We start from the raw sequence: 12,778 nt of genomic DNA on the forward strand, positions 1-12,778 counted from the left end.
TTATTGAATTGAACACGTTAATTCAATTCTCCCGGAATTTGGAAATGAGTTGTATCGACTGTACTCTAATAGCCAGTGTTGCTCCCATATTACTACAAAAAGACTGAGTTGACATAAGACTGCGGATGCTTCAATACTCATATGGGAGAATAATGATGTGGTAGTCGTTCAATCATGTACATTACACTGTAGCTAAAAAGACTCTCCCGCCATCTCCTATCGCGTTCACTCGATCTTAATGGCCAGCTTACCGAAGTGGCTACGTGCCCACTAATCATTGTGTTAGCATCCCATCCACTATTGTGCGAATAAGAAAACCACGTACCATGTACTCGTAGGCTTCCCGAGTCTGCTCAAGGGTGAAGACCTTCTCATCCACAACCGGGTGGATGTTGTTGGCCTCGATGGCCTTGACCATGTCGTTCATCATGGCCTTGCTACCAACATAGATACCGCGAACAGTACAGATGTGGCTCAAGGTATCAAGAACATTGGGCATGGACTTGGGGTCAGCGCCACCGACAAATCCGATGATGCTGATCACACCCTCGAACTTGATGCACTTGAAGCTCTCGTTGAGGGTACCGCTGCCTCCAACCTCGATAATGTGGTCGACACCAACGTTGTCAGGCGTCAGCTTGCGAGCTACATCACCCCAGTTGGGCTCAGTCTTGTAGTTGATGACATGGTCGGCGCCCAACTCCTTCAGTTTCTTCTCCTTCTCCTCCGAAGAGGTCGTGGCAATAACCCTTGCGCCGGCCGCTTTAGCAAACTAGCGAGTATTTATGTCAGCATGTTATGTGTCCTATGAGCTTCTGTATAAAGTCTTACCTGCAAAGCGAAGATGCTAACACCTCCGGTTCCCTGCACCAACACAGTCTGGCCAGGTTGCAAGGGCTTCAATCCATACAGAGCATTCCAGCTCGTCAGAGCAGCGCAGGAGAGGGTGCTGGCTTCCAGATGGTTGAGGTTCTCGGGGCTCTTCACCAGGCCGTTCTCGTTGAACGCACCGTACTGGCGGAGGGTACCGTCAATCACACCACCGAGTCCAGAGCTGGCACCTCTACCATCGATAGGGCCGTACTGGTGTTGCTGGTTGAACAGAGTGACAACCTTGTCGCCCTTCTTGAATTGAGTCACCTTGGATCCAGTCTCGATAACCTCACCGGCACCGTCGGAGCCAGGAACAACCGGGAAGTTAACTCCAAAAGGATATTTTCCCTGCAACAACAAATATTGATTGTCAGTAGACAGCTCAACTGACAGGAAAGCAGCTGGCTAATTGTTGGGGATGGAAAACGAACCTTGGGGATGATCAGGTCACGGAAGTTCAACGACGCAGCATGGAACTTCACCAGAACCTCATTCTCACCGACTTTCGGGATAGGAGCCTCGCCAAAGGTGAGGCCATCGAAGTCGTTGTCCTTGTTCAGGACGGTCCACTGCTTTTGAGATGTAGGAGCCATGTTTCTGGTATATTCTTGGTCTGGAAGGTGCAGGTGCAGTAAATCCCAAGTGACAATAGCAACAGAATGCGTCAGAGCTGTTGGGATTCGTCTTGGGTTGGGGGATCTGTAGCTCTTAAAAGAGCTCTTGCTCTTGGTTCTTGACGTAAGTGGGCAAGCTCCACTTGAGTGACCGTGGGCTTAATAAGGCCACAAGTCTAACGGCAATGAAGGTTTAGAATATGGAGACCGAGCTTTTCCAACGAATCAAGACGCGCATAGAGAAGGCAGTTGTTCCCATCATGATTCTCTTGCTGATAAATCCATTCTTCCATCATTTATGCGAGTGGGGCGTTGTTAGTATGAGTCGTGCCTGAAGAGCCTTGAGCATAAGATACGATGGAGATCAATTTGATATGTCTTTGTTCCTCCAGGACGATAGCTTATCAATTCTGAAAAATCAGGCATCTAGTTAGAATTTGGAGTGTATCTAAGCCATTGCAGCAACAGAGCAACAGCTTCAACTTCCTTCGCATAGGGAAGATGGTGGAAATGGAATGAAGCTGGGCGAGTCAAGACCTGTGGGCCACAGCCCCGCCAGGAAAAGAGCAGACTTTTCCTGTTTGGCTCCAATTTCCTCCCTTCCGGCCTCGGTTCCCTTATCGGGACTATCTCAACGACTGGGATCTTGTCAATGTATAGACAATTCTACCAGTGATACATAAATGTGTTGATGTCAGATGAAGAGCACTGGTCATTAATGGGAAGATAGACTATGAAATAGCAATCATACATCTATCAGAGTATGCACAGTTGCGGCTCATTGTTAGTATTCTGTGGCTGGCGTGGGGTCATTTGGGCGTTGGAGGGACAACCGCTTCCCCGGGTTCGAACGCCGAGAGGACCTTGGATTTCAAACGCCGAAAGGCCTGCCAGCCACTGTAAGTGTACACAGTAGGGATAAGCTGCCCCTGGCAGTCATCTATACCAGGTACGAGGTGGTTATGCACATTGAGACCCAAATTTGGAGCATTCGGCTGGCACTGGATAAGCTGAGAGAACTCCACGCCTTCCTATGCGCTTCTAAATCGCGATCGTTGATTGTCCGACCGAATTAACTCCGTGATCAGCCTTTTTTGCGGACATGATCTGGGTAATCTGCCTTGCTCTAACAATCTTCAATAGTCCATACCTTCTCATTGTCCAGTTTCACTTCTGTTACAGAGATATTTTGCTCAATATAGTTGAGGAACAAATGACGTAGGCTTTGAATAGCCGGAGAGAATCTACCTTGTTCTTAGCTATGAATCATCGCCATACCAGTGTACCAATTGGATCCAAAGATTATCTAGCAGTAGTAATCAGTAACTCTCTTGCTACAACGATACTACAATACGGTCCTTCGATTCATGATATAGAAAGGTGAACGCAATGCTGTAGTATCATCAGGCTGTCCGGCCAATATATCTACCGAACCCAAGCGGGACCTAAGGCATCGCGCAATCACCCAGCAGGATGAGTTGACAAACATGAGTCGGCTAAAGTGCACCAAACACCACTCGATCAGTGGATTTCATAGGCTCGGTGCTTAACATGATGTGATATCGCATTGCGCGGATAGGGATCGACGGCTGATGAGGGGTAATCTACTATCCCCTCACTCCTGACCATGGCGCTCTCTTTTCTCCTTCAACTTTAACATCGTGGCTTCTGTTCAATTTGACAAGCATCGCACACTCTACCAAACCTCGATATAATCTTGCCTAGAACACCATGTCTTTAGGACGTACCTTTAAGCTTAACTCGGGATACAAGATCCCCGCCGTCGGTTTAGGGACATGGGTATGCGAAACATCCAGGGAATACAACACTCATCGCAAACTGACAGTCCTAGTTGTCCAAACCCCACGAGGTAGAAAATGCGGTTGAGGCAGCTCTGCGCTCTGGATACCGTCATATCGATGCCGCCGCCATCTATCAGAACGAAACAGAAGTCGGAGATGGCTGGAAGAAATCAGGAGTGCCGCGCGAGGAGATCTTTGTCCGTGACTTGTCGCAGTCTCTATTATCTTATGCACTCAACTAACAGCCTTCTTTCACGCCCTTTAGATCACCAGCAAGCTATGGAATACCCACCATCATCCCGAAAATGTGGAAGAGGCTGTCAACAAGACCCTCAAGGATCTCCAGACGGACTATCTTGATCTGTACTTGGTATGTCGGTATCTTTATTCATACTCATATCCTACTGACAACTCCAGATCCACTGGCCCGTGGCATTCATCCATCAGAACTCTTTCCAGCCTCCCCTGGACCCGGTTACAAAGCGCTTCCGGCTGGCAGATGTACCCATCTCCGAAACATGGAAGGCCATGGAAGACCTCGTCCGAAAGGGCAAGGTTCGCAGCATCGGTGTGAGCAACTTCACCATTGAGAAGGTAGAGGAGCTGCTTAAGACCGCGACCATCCCGCCTGCTGCGAACCAGATCGAGGCGCACCCATACTTACTCCAACCAAAGCTCACTGAGTACTTGAAGGAGAAGGTAAGCACCTATATCATCAAAACCGGTTTAATAGACTTTGGCTGATAGGAATGAACTAGAACATCCTCCCTGTCGCATATAGCCCTCTGGGCAACAACATCTACGAGCTGCCTCGGTACGTCATCAAACAATATGATATCGTCGTCGCGCGCTAATTTCTCCAGTGTCATCGACGACCCTCAGGTTCAAGAAATCGCGAAGAAGCTGGAAAAGGAGCCCGCTCAGTTGTTGATCTCATGGGCTGTTCAGCGCGGCACTGCCGTCTTGCCAAAGAGTGTTACGCCATCCCGAATTGAGAGTAACTTCCAAGGTATTTCCAGTAAATTCGCCTTTGTATCGCACTTATCTAACGATGTCAGACTTCATCATCCCCGATGCCGAATTCGAGGCCCTGAACAAGCTCGATCGCAACACGCGATACAACTACCCCTTCCGCTGGGGAATTGACATTTTCGGGGAACTGGGAGCTGAAGAGGCAGAGAGACGGGCTGAGGAGTTTGCAGCGAAGTTGAGAGCGGAGCAAGCTTAGATTTGTATTATGTTGAACCGACTGCTCAAGCTGTTGTCACCCTCTCGATATATATAGTAGCTCGCACATACCATAGAGAACATAAACAAAATCGACCGTAGACACTGCTTAGTTGCTCCCAGCACATGAAAATACAATTCTTAAATAGGGACGAAAAAGCAAACCCTTCCATCATGCACGACACACATGCATGCATGTACAACTCTTTCTCGGCACAACGCCTACTCCGTGATTGGCATGGGAAAAGACAACGGAAATCCCGCACATCCGCCAATCACCACGCCCACACCACACATCAAATCTTCAACACTCAGCGGAGCATTAAGACCAAAACCCATCTCCTAAGCATTATACACAGAGAACTGAATACAAAAGCATATCTCTATCTCAAAGAGAAACACGCAGAAATCAGACCCAATGTCATCATCCGTCCAAGCAGGCCGAGTAACCAAGAAGAAGAGCACTACGCGGCGGAGACGCGTACATCATCCGAAAACACAACCACAAGATTATGAATATGATCGCAATGGGAGTCAATGTACGTTATCAACCACAGATAGTTATAATATAACTACTATCTAGCCCATAACATACCAAAGAACAATTTACTAACTTGTCACAGACAATTCAATCCCGCTCGTCGAGCGCACCAACCACCTAACCATCCAAGAATTCACCTCCAAGTACATATCCCCGGAGTTTCTAACATACACCACCCCATCCACATCCTCATCATCATCACCAGAAGAAGAAGATAAAGAGCAAAAGTACAAACTATCCATCTACGACGCAGCCACCATCCCCACGACGGACCTAAATGCATGCTTCAATCTGATCGAGGAGACATCCTCCGAGGCATACAGGAATTCTTCGACGGGGTGGTCACCCGCTAGGAAGAAACGGGAGATGAAGCTTCCGGATATGAAGTATTTGGTTGTTCGTCGGGAAGTAGTATCATCAAGGGATGGAGGTGAAGCGGACGCAGTGGTCGGGTTCATGTCCTTCATGATTACGTACGAAGATGGGAAAGAAGTGGTTTATCTCTACGAGATACATTTGTCGTCTGGGGTGCAGAGGCAAGGGCTTGGGAAGCGGTTACTGCTTATCCTGATGGAGATAGGGAGACGGGTAGGCATGGAGAAGGCGATGTTGACGGTGTTTACGTCGAATGGGGTGGCGCAGAGGCTTTATGAGGCGATTGGGTTTGGTACGGATGAGTATAGTCCCCGGCCGAGGAGATTGAGGAATGGGATGGTGAAGGAGCCGGATTATAGGATTATGTCTGTTAGGTTGGATGGGGGTCCGTATGTATGATCTATTGAACATTTTATTTTTACTTGGGATGATGCTATGATTCGGGGTATGTAGATAATAGTACAGTTAAACTTGTCGCACTTCTTTGCCGCGCAACTCCGGGTTGTCGTGTTCCCATTCGTCGCGGAGAGCGGCGAAGATGGTGTCGGCTAGTAATATTGATAGGCCCAGACTCCATACCAGTGTGATGGCGTAGAAGAAGTTGGCGTTACCGGAGCCCGCGTAGATCCAGAGATGGTAGAATGCGGGTCCGAGGAGTGTGGCGTAGAGAAGGGCGGAGATTGCGAAAAAGGTGTATCGCATCACTAAACGGTATTAGCATATGCCAAATAGATGCAGTGGGGGATGTGCTTACGGGGGAAGAGATGGCGGTAGAGTGGGAGCAGGGCAAAATACAACGATGCGTCGGAAATGCTGGGGTATGGCTTGAAGATGGCAAAGATGCCCAGAAGGGACGTCAGCACAAACAGAGGCTGCCGGCGCAGTCGCACAGTAAGGCCACCCATGTACGCAGCCAAGTGAAGCCAGAACACCCCGAGGAAGAACTCTCGAAACGAGTCGAAGATTTCGATGAAGAAGTACCACCAAAGGCCAACATTGGGGGTCAGGTCAGGGACGAGCAACTGGACGCCATATGTCGCAGAGATGAAAGTATAGAAGTCGCCAATCAACAGTGTAGATATGCCAAGCAGTCCCGCAATGCATGCAATGAAAACTGCGAAGTGTTGTAGAGCGAACGGTAAGACACCGGAGGAAACCTTAGTCTTCTGAACTCGCTGGTCGTAGCATAGGAGAACAAGCGGAATGAAGAGAAGTGCTGGATATATTGACAGGTATGATGCAAGCCCCAGAGACAGCATTGCATTCAGACTGTTTCCGGTGACGGCGCTGGAAAAGGCATATAGGATCCCGGTTGTAGTAAATACCCCTGTCGACCGGCCCAGGCAGGTTGCGATGGTGAACGGATTGAACAGAAACCTGACAAGTCAGCACTAATAGACGCCATATATGGGTACTCCGCCATTTACCATGCCGCAATGGATACTCCATCCCATCTGATATGCTTCCGCACTGCCGAATAGAATCTCCCCGATACCGCCTGTCCTGAATCCGAGATCGTAATCAAAGCATTCGCATTAACCAGGTCTACCAGCGAGTAGAATACCGCCGTGGGAATAGGGTGGGATTGCGCATTCGGTAGAAGGGAGAATAGAGGAAGAAGTAGCGGTGCCTGTGCTCTGTTAGGTGTGTTCACTCGGACGTTCGGTCATCGCGCTATACCTGGTGGAAGACACCTCCGTCATAGGGGGAAACATTGCGCATGTACAGGAAAAGCCCTTCTTGCACTATAGACATGACCATTAGCATCCAGTAAGTTCAAGCTCTGCTAGCTTTAACTCACGTCTTTTGAAGCTGGTCACCGGTGTTGATACCTCGACCCGACCCGTCAACAAGTCGGGGAGTGAGGGGAACAATACTGAGAGAAGAAGTCGCAGGGCCAGAGCACCACCGAACACGGCGACTTTCCGTTGATCTACCCCCATACTGACTTCCAATAAGCTGCGCTCTTAGCGCATGCCCGTACTGATCAAGAGACGGCCTATGCAACGGCCTTGAAGCGATTGGGGGAGTTGCAGGTCGCGGATCTCCAGCTGTCCGGTTGGCTTCACGTGCCAAGACTCCGCGCATTTCCCTTTTCCGCCGTGCACGGACCACTCCGAGCTGCTGATCCAGAAAAGTAAAAGAAAAAAAAAAAAACTTATCGAGATTTTTCTGGTTATCGGGATTTTCTCCAATCTTCAACCCGCAACACTTGCACCAGCACTGTCGCAAACATGGCTAAGATTAAGAAGAAGGGTATGAATGCTCCTATTTTTTATGCGATATTTTCATGCTAACAATTTCCTCATTTCAGGAACCTCTGGCCAGGCCAAAAACTACATCACCAGAACCCAGGCCGTGCGCAAACTTCAGATTTCCCTTCCGGATTTCCGTCGACTATGTATCTTCAAGGGTATGCAGATTTCATTGATGGATTGAACTCCTAGAATATATACACGATGTTGACTCGTTGTTTGTCGAAAAACAGGAATCTATCCCCGTGAGCCCCGGAACAAAAAGAAGGCCTCCAAGACTTCCACTCCCAACACCACTTTCTACTACACGAAAGATATTCAGTTCCTCCTCCATGAGCCTCTCCTGAGAAAATTCCGTGATCAGAAGGCGCTTGCGAAGAAGATTGCCCGCTCCCTTGGACGTGGTGAAGTCTCAGATGCCTCCCGCCTGGAGAAGAACCACGCGCCGAAACTTACTCTGGACCACATTATCAAGGAGCGCTACCCGACATTCATTGACGCTCTGAGAGATCTTGATGATGCTCTGTCTCTGTTGTTCCTTTTTGCCAACCTCCCCTCCTCTCCCCATGTCCCAGCCAAGACCATCGCTCTCTGCCAGCGGGTTACCCACGAGTTCCAGCACTACCTGATCACCACGAACTCTCTGCGCAAATCTTTCCTGTCGATCAAGGGTATCTACTACCAGGCGACCATCCAGGGACAGGACATCATGTGGCTTGTGCCCTACCGATTCGTGCAGCGTGTCAACGGCGACGTCGACTACCGTATCATGGCCACTTTCGTCGACTTCTACACGACTCTGCTCGGATTTGTCAACTACCGTCTCTACTCGACTCTTGGTCTCCGCTATCCCCCCAAGTTCGATAAGAGGAGCGACGAGAACGGTGCTGAGTTGGCGGCCTTCACTCTGGAGGGACGCACCGTGGGCGAAACCCCTAAGGCTCTCGAAGCCAACAAGGCCAGCAAGTCTTCCAACCAGGAAGTCTCTAAGGAGGTTCAGGCCAAGGTCGACAAGGTCATCAAGACCGCCGGCTTGGATCAGACCAAAGACGAGCAAGTTACCGAGACGACCGAAGAAGCTTCCGATGCGATCGACAAGTTCGAGCCCACTGCTCCCGAGGCCGACACTCTTCCCCAGCCTGACATGAGCGGAGAGGAGGCTGGCTCTCTGTTCGCACCTTTCGTTTTCTACGTTTCCCGTGAGGCCCCTAAGGCGCCCCTGGAGTTCATTCTTCGCGCCTTTGGCTGCAGCAGAATCGGCTGGGACGCTGTCCTTGGTGACGGAGCCTTCACCCACGACGAGACCGATACTCGCATCACCCATCAGATCGTCGACCGCCCTTCTCTGCCCGAGGGTTCCCTGCCCGCTGTCCCTGCTGCTTCGACGGACGGTGCTGTTCAAAAGGTCAGACCAGGAACCCGCATCCCCGGCAGAACCTATGTCCAGCCCCAGTGGGTGTGGGACTGCATCAACGAGGGCAAGCTCCTCCGTGCTGATCTGTACGCCCCTGGCGCGACTCTCCCCCCTCACCTGAGCCCTTGGGTCAAGCCGTCCAAGGGTGGCTACGACCCTCGTGCCAGCTTGGCTGAGCAGGAGGAGGAAGGCGAGGCAGAGCTGGACGATGACAGTGACGAGGAGATGGAGGAGGCCACTGATGAGAAGAAGGTCGAGGCTAAGGAAGAGGAGTCCGAGGCTGAAAGCGAGGAAGACGATGATATCAACGGCGGCATGGATGTTGCTGAGACTGATGAGGATGAGAGCGAGAGCGAGGAAGAAGACGAGGACTTCGGTGGATTCGAGGACAACGAGGCCGCCTCAGAGTCTGAGGATGAGGAGGAAGCCGCTCGGACACAGCACCAGAAGGAACTGGAGGCTGAAGCTGCTGGTCTTCCTTTCTCGTCTGGTGGCGGTGCTGGCGAAGCAGCCAAGAAGAAGTCCGCTCAGGCTAAGAAGATTGCCTCCAAGAAGCGCAAGGAGGAGGAAGAGCTGGAGAGACAGAAGATGATGATGAGCCGGAAGAAGCGCAAGCTCCTCGAGAAGATGATGTACTCGAACAAGCAGAAGTCCGATGAGGCTGCCAAACTGCGGTCCAAGAGGAGAAAGCTTGAGAAGGAGGGCCAGAAATGAAGATAGGCACATAAAAGTTGGCTTTTCTGTGACAATAGAATGATATCCTGCTGGGATTTGGAAGCATTCCTATATTGGCGTCTTTTGATTCTTGAATTTATCATAGCATTCAATTAGAGTGTTGTCTAATAAGTCTACACGTCTTTCAATCGTTCAGTTCGATGTAAAGAATCCTGCCAAAGCCTAGTATCATGACTAGCCATGTGTAGGCCTTTACAAGCAGGTTCAGTAGGTGTTTAAGCTTCGTGGTTGGATAGAGGTACGAATGGTATCAGTCCACACGGTGCCAAACAGCGACTGACCATCATAACACATTGACTAAGTATATCATAGCTTTTTCAGATTAGTTATGCTCAATCGTAGCCCGTATAATCTTAGCGCGTAAGTAGAATAAAAGGAGTGGACCTGTCGTGATGCCCAGTAGACATGTATCAAGTCACGTGCATTCGACTTTTTCGTCTTTGATCCGCAGCATTCAATAAATCTACCATTAACATTCCCAGTCCAGTTTCTACAAGTGCGCCATGTATGCTTGATACTACTGGCTGTATGGATGCTCGAATGCAATAGATTGGCATCTCTAATTCTCCGAGATAAGCTCACAGCCACACCGCCAACTTTGATGATCATCATCAACCGAACGGCCATCTAGATAGTCGCTATCTAGCTTGATTTACTGCATATGGGCCTTAATAATCCACTAGCCCCCAATCCATCAATCTATGTACTCAAAATCAAGTCAACTGCTTCATAAGCACCAACGCTGAGGCATGTCCTCACTTTCAAGCGCGCGCTTTAGCCCGCCGCAGTCAGCGCAACCATACAGATCCATCTTTGGAGGTCCGAGCAGCCAGGATGTTGCCGATCTGGTACCCTACCCAGAAGCCCAAGCTGGGGCAGGAGATAGCCAGCAAGACCTTGATGTGATCATGGAAGAGGAGCCAATGATCGATAATGATCACTCTGACGCTACCTACGTTGAGAGTTATGACGATGATCAATCTGGGTCAGATGCGGACAGCTATGCGTCAGTTCCTCAATCACCTAGAAAGGAGCAGCAGCAGCCGCTTCAGAAAATTACTGGGCATGGCCATCAGCGTGATTCAGAGTCACCTGCACCTTCCTACCGTCCCAACAGATTTCGCGGGCCTGTGTCTACGTGGAGAAGATTTACTGCTGAAGAAAGACAAAATGCTCAAGCTCTGGAAGATATTCGAGCTCGGGATCTGGCTGCTCATTTATACAATGCTTATGCGCTTCGGGTCCGGGCTCGTAATATAGCGAGGCGCGCAACTGAGACAGGTGAACAACTGGTGGATGAGATGGATACTTTTGCTCCTCCGAAGCGTTGGGCAGCATGGCCTCTACCATCAGCTGAAGTACCTAGACCGGATGAGGAAATACGGAGAGGACTTGATGATGCTTGGACGTTGAGAATGCAGCCAGATCCTCGGCCAAGTGCCGAGCTAGAGGAGTCTATTATGGCTTTCTTGTTACGAACAGCGAAGGAGAAGTTCAGGGCTAGGGAATGGGATTATCAAGAGAAGCCATTAACATCGCATCGAAGAATACGATCAGCCTCTCAACACGAGACACAGGACGAAAGTACCGCGTGGGAAAGCGAGCGTGAGGGTGCGGACGGTGTACCATTACGCCCTGCTGTCCAAACAGACGACGACAAATCAAGACGACAATTACGCCCACTGACTCGGAATATACTCTCGCAGTTTGACGATCTTCTCATGGGACTTCATCGTGCGCGTAAGGGCGGAGTGGCAGCGGATGACAGCTCCGCAAGTGACTGGCAAACCGACACTGAGAGTGTAATCTCGGGCTCATCATCACCCCGGAAGAGAAAAGTCGGTTCCCAAAGAGAGAGAAGCCAGTCGAGAGGAAGAAAAAGAACCCGACGATCATCCTGGAAAAGCGGATCGAGTGATACTCGTTCTCGTAGTACGCATGTATCGGACGAACCGGAGTCAAGCGTATATAGCTCCTCCCAAGCAACTTCAGGATACAGATCGCAGTCGCAACACTCTTCCCGCTCACGAGGCCGCTCCGTCGGCAGCGATCGTCGACGGTCACCCAGTCGTGTGCGCCTCGGGATACGGGATTGGAGTGAGGTGTTGGGAGTCGCCTCCATGATAGGCTGGCCACCAGCCGTGGTAATGCGAACCGCACAGAGATGTGCAGCCTTGTTTGGCGAAGATATGGCTTTTCAGGTCCTCAAAGAAGGGAAGGTCAAGCAAGATATACGAGACGATAATACCGAGATATGGAAATACGAAGAAAGTGAAACAGAACCCGAAGTCGAGACTGACCTTGAACCGGAATCCGAGGCCGAAGCTGAAGCTGAAGTCTCACAACCCTCCCGATCTCAGAGCAGACGACCACGCTCTCGTGCCATTTCCACCAAGGGAGGCTCGACATCGCGAGCCAACAGCACGGCACCTGAAGACGCCGATGAGGGATCCCGACCAAAAGGCAAAGGAGATCATCGCAAGCAGGACTTGATCTGTCCTATCCGGGCATGTTCCAGACATAACAAGGGCTTCTCGCGGACATGGAATCTTAATCTGCACATGAAGCGCATGCATCCGAATTACCGTTCCAGAAGCGATGGCAGATCCTCGACTGGCACGCGTGGCGAAGGTGACGATGACGAGTGATGTGTTGATAGAATAATCTTATATGGTCTGATGGCCAATATTTACATTCTATTGGATACAAATGACTCCCAAGTGATGCTGTATAGATCAGTGATGCGTTGTAGATATCGTAATATATCAGTATTACAAGTACAGGTACCGGCAGTCTAGTAATCAACTATTGGTGTGTGCTCCGGAGCTGCCGTGTGGGCATTCGATGATTGGTTGCTATCACCGAGGCCAGGGATAGAATATCGATATGGTATTCTGATTACGCTCATGTAATTTAATCATGTACAGGAGCAGCAGAAGTCC

At 50.1% G+C, this 12,778-nt stretch overlaps 6 protein-coding genes across 6 annotated transcripts; 4 read left to right on the forward strand and 2 right to left on the reverse strand.

Annotated features, from left to right (window-relative positions):
• Nucleotides 1–225: 225 nt before the first annotated feature.
• On the reverse strand, nt 226–1,466 carry ASPBRDRAFT_126966 (zinc-dependent alcohol dehydrogenase family protein; the record flags this gene model as incomplete). The annotated part of the gene is made up of 4 exons (XM_067617923.1): nt 226–270; nt 326–772; nt 832–1,221; nt 1,305–1,466. The coding sequence occupies 4 exons, from the start codon at nt 1,464–1,466 to the stop codon at nt 226–228; spliced, it is 1,044 nt and encodes a 347-aa protein (XP_067478493.1).
• Nucleotides 1,467–3,056: 1,590 nt separating this feature from the next.
• ASPBRDRAFT_44167 (aldo/keto reductase) lies at nt 3,057–4,699 on the forward strand. Its single transcript, XM_067625132.1, has 7 exons — nt 3,057–3,287; nt 3,340–3,486; nt 3,555–3,659; nt 3,707–3,988; nt 4,048–4,103; nt 4,153–4,298; nt 4,348–4,699. Exons 1-7 carry the CDS (start codon nt 3,219–3,221, stop codon nt 4,515–4,517), a joined length of 975 nt encoding a protein of 324 aa, XP_067478494.1. The 5' UTR covers nt 3,057–3,218; the 3' UTR covers nt 4,518–4,699.
• Nucleotides 4,700–4,934: 235 nt separating this feature from the next.
• Nucleotides 4,935–5,831, forward strand: ASPBRDRAFT_30973 (N-terminal L-serine N(alpha)-acetyltransferase NAT4; the record flags this gene model as incomplete). The annotated part of the gene is made up of 2 exons (XM_067622844.1): nt 4,935–5,055; nt 5,140–5,831. 2 exons carry the CDS (start codon nt 4,935–4,937, stop codon nt 5,829–5,831), a joined length of 813 nt encoding a protein of 270 aa, XP_067478495.1.
• Nucleotides 5,832–5,897: 66 nt separating this feature from the next.
• ASPBRDRAFT_127167 (GPI-anchor transamidase subunit GAB1) lies at nt 5,898–7,375 on the reverse strand (the record flags this gene model as incomplete). Its single annotated transcript, XM_067617943.1, has 5 exons — nt 5,898–6,136; nt 6,187–6,809; nt 6,860–7,062; nt 7,113–7,177; nt 7,234–7,375. 5 exons carry the CDS (start codon nt 7,373–7,375, stop codon nt 5,898–5,900), a joined length of 1,272 nt encoding a protein of 423 aa, XP_067478496.1.
• A 238-nt stretch (nt 7,376–7,613) lies between these two features.
• nop7 (mRNA-binding ribosome synthesis protein NOP7) lies at nt 7,614–9,991 on the forward strand. The gene is made up of 3 exons (XM_067628692.1): nt 7,614–7,688; nt 7,747–7,845; nt 7,921–9,991. Exons 1-3 carry the CDS (start codon nt 7,667–7,669, stop codon nt 9,813–9,815), a joined length of 2,016 nt encoding a protein of 671 aa, XP_067478497.1. The 5' UTR covers nt 7,614–7,666; the 3' UTR covers nt 9,816–9,991.
• A 331-nt stretch (nt 9,992–10,322) lies between these two features.
• On the forward strand, nt 10,323–12,564 carry ASPBRDRAFT_44170 (uncharacterized protein). Its single transcript, XM_067625133.1, has one exon. It carries the CDS (start codon nt 10,586–10,588, stop codon nt 12,482–12,484), a length of 1,899 nt encoding a protein of 632 aa, XP_067478498.1. The 5' UTR covers nt 10,323–10,585; the 3' UTR covers nt 12,485–12,564.
• The last annotated feature ends 214 nt before the right edge of the window (nt 12,565–12,778 follow it).

This window comes from Aspergillus brasiliensis (genome assembly GCF_001889945.1).
Source record: "Aspergillus brasiliensis CBS 101740 unplaced genomic scaffold ASPBRscaffold_7, whole genome shotgun sequence".
Classification (NCBI taxonomy): Eukaryota; Fungi; Ascomycota; class Eurotiomycetes; order Eurotiales; family Aspergillaceae; genus Aspergillus; species Aspergillus brasiliensis.

Excerpts from the sequence above, each read along its gene's own strand:
- ASPBRDRAFT_44167 (XM_067625132.1), top strand. The coding sequence starts at position 3,219 with ATGTCTTTAGGACGTACCTTTAAGCTTAACTCGGGATACAAGATCCCC. Across the intron at positions 3,989-4,047 it reads CTGAGTACTTGAAGGAGAAG|AACATCCTCCCTGTCGCATA; the intron begins GTAAGCACCTAT and ends GGAATGAACTAG. Across the intron at positions 4,104-4,152 it reads AACATCTACGAGCTGCCTCG|TGTCATCGACGACCCTCAGG; the intron begins GTACGTCATCAA and ends TAATTTCTCCAG.
- nop7 (XM_067628692.1), top strand. The coding sequence starts at position 7,667 with ATGGCTAAGATTAAGAAGAAGG. Across the intron at positions 7,689-7,746 it reads GGCTAAGATTAAGAAGAAGG|GAACCTCTGGCCAGGCCAAA; the intron begins GTATGAATGCTC and ends TCCTCATTTCAG. Across the intron at positions 7,846-7,920 it reads TCGACTATGTATCTTCAAGG|GAATCTATCCCCGTGAGCCC; the intron begins GTATGCAGATTT and ends GTCGAAAAACAG.
- ASPBRDRAFT_44170 (XM_067625133.1), top strand. The coding sequence starts at position 10,586 with ATGTCCTCACTTTCAAGCGCGCGCTTTAGCCCGCCGCAGTCAGCGCAA.